Source organism: Capsicum annuum, chromosome 12, assembly GCF_002878395.1.
Source record: "Capsicum annuum cultivar UCD-10X-F1 chromosome 12, UCD10Xv1.1, whole genome shotgun sequence".
Taxonomy (NCBI): domain Eukaryota; kingdom Viridiplantae; phylum Streptophyta; class Magnoliopsida; order Solanales; family Solanaceae; genus Capsicum; species Capsicum annuum.
The window spans coordinates 36,774,207-36,780,053 of NC_061122.1; the positions used below are offsets into that span (position 1 = coordinate 36,774,207).

A 5,847-nucleotide genomic window follows, 5' to 3' on the forward strand; every position below is an offset into this window, starting at 1 on the left:
CTTCATAGGAACACTTTTGTCTTTTATTGTATTTTTATTATCATGAGTCACTAAACTTGCATTTTTGGGGGCCTCATGTTTCAACCTCTCCTCTTCTTGCACACACATAGCCAAGAGTTCATTGATTGGTCATTTATCTTTATGTGTTTTGTAAGATATCTTGAACTGACCATATTCCGTAGGAAGAGACTTGAGAATAAAATGCACAAGAAATGGTGCAAACATATCAACCTCAAGGGACTTGAGTTTAGTAGCAATATCTCTTATTTCCATAATGTGCTCACGCACTGTAAAACTTCTATCAAATGTCACACTTGAGAACTCTTCATAAGGGTACTGGCCAACGCGTTGTCAGAGCTTACAAATTGTTCATGAATTGCCTTCACGTAAGCTTTGACATTGTCGTTGTTAGGGATAGAACCCCTAATGCTTTGACTTATATGAGCCTTTATGAACATTAAGCTCAAGCGATTAAATCGCTCCCACCGCTCATAAAAAACCTTAGCCTCTGGCGTACTTGATTCCATGGGATTAGATGTTTCTTCCACATGAAGTTTCAGATCCAGATTCGAACACCCTAAAGTGAGAAGGACTTTCTCCTTCCATTCAATAAAGTTGTCACCAGACAATACTGAAATTCAAGCATTTTCGTTAAATAGAGCAGTAAAAAAAATTGTGTTAACTACAAAATAAGGATACACATACATAAGCTATGAAATATATAACCATCAAAATGAATCGCGTGAATACCGATTCTTAAGTAAATTTTAAACCTTCCTGTGAGTAGAGCTTTCACCCATGCATAGAATTACTTAACTTTGTTAGACTAGTCAACCGAATAAAACTCGAAAATAATTCATACCTGCGGGCATAGGATAATTTTTAAACATAAAGGTTTACTATCTATTTTAATTAATCTAACCAAACTAGTTACCTCCATATAGGGTAAAGTTACTATTTTAATAAGATAATAGGACTCTATTAGATGTGATTATTAATTTTATGTGATTAAAGAAATTATTTTCTTTATATCATATGCTCGGGATGTTGTGGCTATCCCAAACATATGATAAAAAGAACTCACAATGACATCTCATAATGGTTAATTTTAATAATTAACTTAAACAAAGTGTAATTCTTAAAATATTAAAGCGGATTAAATAGGTAGAGCCAACATCAAAGCAATCCATTATATAAAACATCTTTTATTAATCGAAGAAAAATCGTACAATAAAGAAATAGGTTAAGCCTACATGTCCTTCGCTAAAATAGTAATTCTTTAGCCATAGTGACAGTAGTTTGCAAACGATAAAGGAATAGGCTGAGCCTGCATATCTGCCATTCATATTTCTTATAATTAGTCAAGATATTATAAGAAGAATATGATACAATAATTGAATGTACAATTAAAGCAATACTACTATTTGTGAATATAACGAAACACTGAACAATATGGCTAAAGCTGGCTCTGATATCACATGTTGAAATTTTAACACATACACAGAGCCAATACGCAGCGAAAAATAAATAGAAACGTACCTTCAGCCATTATTATTCAAGTGTTGTGAAGAATCACTTTGTCAAAACCTTAGAAGAAAAGATGCAAAGAGGTACCTAAGAATCTTCTAGCCTATGTTTATCAAAGTTATACCAGACTAATGGAGTCACATGGGTATTTATAGGTAGGCTAGGGACACTTAGACAAATAACTTTAATCCTAGGGACTTTCATAGTTATTTCTTGCCATCAAAGAAATACCGTATATACATAACTTGAAGGAAGAGTAATTGACTGGTTTAATACTTTACTTGGGAGACAAGGTAAATTTCTTACCAAAAATATGTGGATCATTAATATGTAATATTCTTACACAGTGAGCATCCCACTCAGTTGGAGTGTGTACAATCGAAGGTCAATATCTTTCTGCATCACAATTTGTGTCCATAGCTCAACTAGCGCACCGCTCGTAGAACCGCATCCCAATGTGCCTCTTTACGTTGCTACAAAAAGTGAGAAACATATTAACACAGTATGACAACTTAGGTAGGTTGAAACAAAGATATTTAAGTCGATCAACCGACGGATAATATTTTTTTTGGATTCGTAAGGTTTGATCCCTCGACGAGTGTCAACTTATAATTCTTCTCCGAGGGAATGCTAATTGGCTTGACTCTCAATATTCCGACTTCAGAAATTATGTCCAAGGCGTATTTTCTAATTGCATTAACAAAGACAGAGGCGGAGCCAGAATTTCAACTAAGAGGGCTCAATATTCAAAGAAAGCTTAGTCGAAGGGGGTTCAACACCTACTATAACTACATAAAAAATAATTTTAATCATGTATAACTAGTATATTTTTTCGTCGAAGGAGGTTCAAAGAAGGCTGGTTCCGTCTCTGGACCAAAAAATATCCCAGTGGGTCCCTTGACAACTTTAACTCCCAGAAAATACATTTTGACTAAATCCTTCATTTGAAAACATGTAGCAGTTGCTAAGATTCAAATACGAGTTATCAAAATGCAAACCAGCTGATTATATACATTAAGCGGTTAAGACAAAATACAACTTGAAATTGTTCACTGAACAAGAAGAAGAGATGAGAGGAGCAGAGATGTACGGAACCTTCCTGGGAACTAGTCGTAAGTTTTTTCATGATAGATGAACACCATGTGCAAGTCATTCTTTCTCTCCCTATACTGCTCCACTAATCTCCTTACGAGGTGAATGACCTCGTTAGTCAAGCAACCTAGCATGAAACCAGACTAATTTTTGAAAATAATCACGATACTCCTCAGCCTCAACTCTACCATTCTTTCCCAAACCTTCATAGTATGATTTAATAACTTGATACCCCTATAGTTGTTGCAACTGTGAATGTCACTTTGTGCTTATATAATGTAATTATCGCAGTTCATCCTCCAAGCTTCGATCATCTTTGTCGTCCTAAAAATAATGTTTAACACCCTTGTCAGCCACTCCATAACTATTCCGCCAGCGCTCTTAAATATTACAAGTCACATAGTGAGCAAAAGAATAAGAAGCACTTGAAGGCTGTCGTAGAGCAGATGTATGATTGGACAGACTTTGTTTCCGAACCATTTTGATGACATCGTCGTGCAAACTAACTGATTCCTACTTCTGTCGTTTTCCACGGACCATCTATCCCCCTCTTTGAACTTCAATCAAGACGTTCTCTTTACAAACTTATTCAGCATGTTCCTTCTCAGGACATAATTTTGTCCGAACTCCTGCATTGGATACATATGTCTTATCTTTTTTCATTTTGTCATAATCGACATTCAAGCCACCCCTTTACACAATATCTCCATTTTTTGGTGACTGCCTATTTCCTATTTGTCCTGACAGTTCTTGGGCAAATAGGAACTTGGTCTGGTAAAAGTTTACATAAAATTTAGATTTGTACCTAACTCTCCTCAAAAGCTAGCTCAAATGGGAAGGATCTTAGATCATTTGAAGAGTCCATTGATGTGGGATTATTTACATTCATTCCCCCCCCACCCCCACCCCCCAGGCATTCTTTATCTGGGATTCCACTATGTGGTCTGTTGTGTGCACATTCAACATTCATGCACAACGGGTATTTCCACCCCAACAATTGACTAAGACCATGCTACAGTCGAAAGAACGGAAAAACATGGAAGAGGCAAGAATTTTGGGAGAATTTGTATTAACAATTCACAGTGGTAGACCGAAGATTTAAGTATTGCACATTCAACATTCATGCACAAGGGGTATTTCCACCCCAACAATTGACTAAGACCATGTTACAGTCGAAAGAACAGAAAACATGGAAGAGGCAAGAATTTTGGGAGAATTTGGGTGATTAAAAAATTTAAAAGCTAAAAATTAAGGTTCGAACTCAAGACTCCCCTTCAATGGAGTACCTTAACATAACTTAAATGTCGGTGCACCCAACCAACTTTTTGTTTTAGTGGATGCTTTTATATGTTTTATACCTATTTTCATATATTTTTTTTGTAATTATATCTATTCCACGTCAAGTTTAATTGGTGCCGGAGCACCCGCAAATATACGTGACAATACAACCTACTTATATACAAGTATATAGCCACCTTAAGCTAATAGAACTACAATAATACCTTACTACTACAATTACTATAATATTAGTATAAATTACCATATTTATGTGTATTAATTATATTTAACGATTATTACTTTTAAATATAAATTTGACTTAACCGCCAGACTACACGTGCAAGGCGCACATACGCGGAGACTAGTATACTTATAAAATCTGTTTTTAATTAGTGAAATCTTCATAATTATGATGCAACTATCTTTATTTATCATAAGTAAATCATAGTTGAATTTAATTCCCTTCTCTCTGTGTACATAAGGTGAAAAAAGTGACATGTTAGATGATTACGATTTCCCTCTGTTTTAACGGTAATGATATTACTCAACTCAACTTGGTTTCAAGATTCATGAACGGATTTTTACAGTATAAAAGAGTCTCTTCAGTCCCATTAATTCAACCATAGCATTTGAGAAGAGTTGGGTTCAAAGTGTATGTGAATGGAAAATGGAGGGAAAACCGTAGAGAGAAGGGAGACACCAATTTGGAAAATGTACTCTCAAATTAGAAAGTTCATTCATTTCTCCCACATTAGTGGGAGAAGAGAACTTGTGAGTGTTTATAATGAGAAACACTAACTCACATGGTAAGTGAGGCACGAAATAAGAGATGCCTCTTGTCGTCGTCGTCGTCGCTTGACTTCAACTTCGGCTTCGGATTTGGATTTGTTTACAAGTGATAATTTAATTTAATACAAAATTCCCAAAATCTAAATTTCTCCAAATGTGGGCGCAGTGGGCACAATTCCTACGCCATACGTAACACACATCACGAAGGAATGCGACCCTTCGAGAAAAGGCACACTATTTCAAAATGCTACCGATCTGCGCACGTAGATCAAAAACTGCAGACGCAGTTCAAATGCAGATACTCACTGGAACTTGCAAAATGTCATCTGCGGCCACACTTTGGATGCAATCCTGGCGCAGTTCCAGCGTAGATACGTGACTGTTACAGAAAGATGCGCACGCAGATCAAAACTGCAGATGCAGTTCAAATGCAGATACTCACTGGAACTTGCAAAATGTCATCTGTGGCCACACTTTGGATGCAGTCCTGGCACAGTTCCAGCGCAGATACGTGACTGTTACAGAAAGATGCCTTTCAGCTGAACAATGCATCTTTTCTAAAAGGATACACTTAAGGCTATAAATATCTGTTATTTTCTTCAGGTATGGATATGAATTTTGACAGTAAAAACACTTCTATACTTAACAAAAACTCTTTGTGATCATTAAGTTGTTGAGTGAGTTCATAGAATCCGACAATTTGAGGTACTGCTATTGTTCGAATTATAGGCCATTTTATCCTGGGAGGAAGATTCCATAACCTCGGGTACAGTGAGGGAAATTATTCCTTAAGGACACTCCATGAAGTCGGGGGACTTGGCCTTAAATTCTGTTTCATTTATTTTCTGAAATCTAACACACTTCTTAGATAGATTATTAGTAATATTGTGTTGAAGGTATTAAAGAACTTCAAAGGTGTTCTTGTTTATACATGAACTATTGTTGAAGTTGGTGTTGTATATATATACAAATTCGTGTACCCAAAATACATATGAAGTAACAATCTTAAGAAATAATCTTACAGAATCTGTATTGCATGTTTTGGAGATTAAAGCTTTAAGCTTTCTACTCCGTTTGAATTTAACTAGTGATTTGAAGACATAAAATCTTCATCACAAGTTGAAAATCACTCGGTTGACGATTGGAAGTCATAAAAACTTC

The 5,847-nt window shown here is 35.8% G+C and overlaps 1 protein-coding gene across 1 annotated transcript; it reads right to left on the reverse strand.

Moving 5' to 3' along the window:
- Window positions 1-308: 308 nt before the first annotated feature.
- Window positions 309-1,549, reverse strand: LOC124889587. The gene is made up of 2 exons (XM_047401548.1): window positions 1,540-1,549; window positions 309-631 (listed from the first exon to the last, which is right to left on the reverse strand). The coding sequence occupies exons 1-2, from the start codon at window positions 1,547-1,549 to the stop codon at window positions 309-311; spliced, it is 333 nt and encodes a 110-aa protein (XP_047257504.1).
- Between the last annotated feature and the right edge of the window lie 4,298 nt (window positions 1,550-5,847).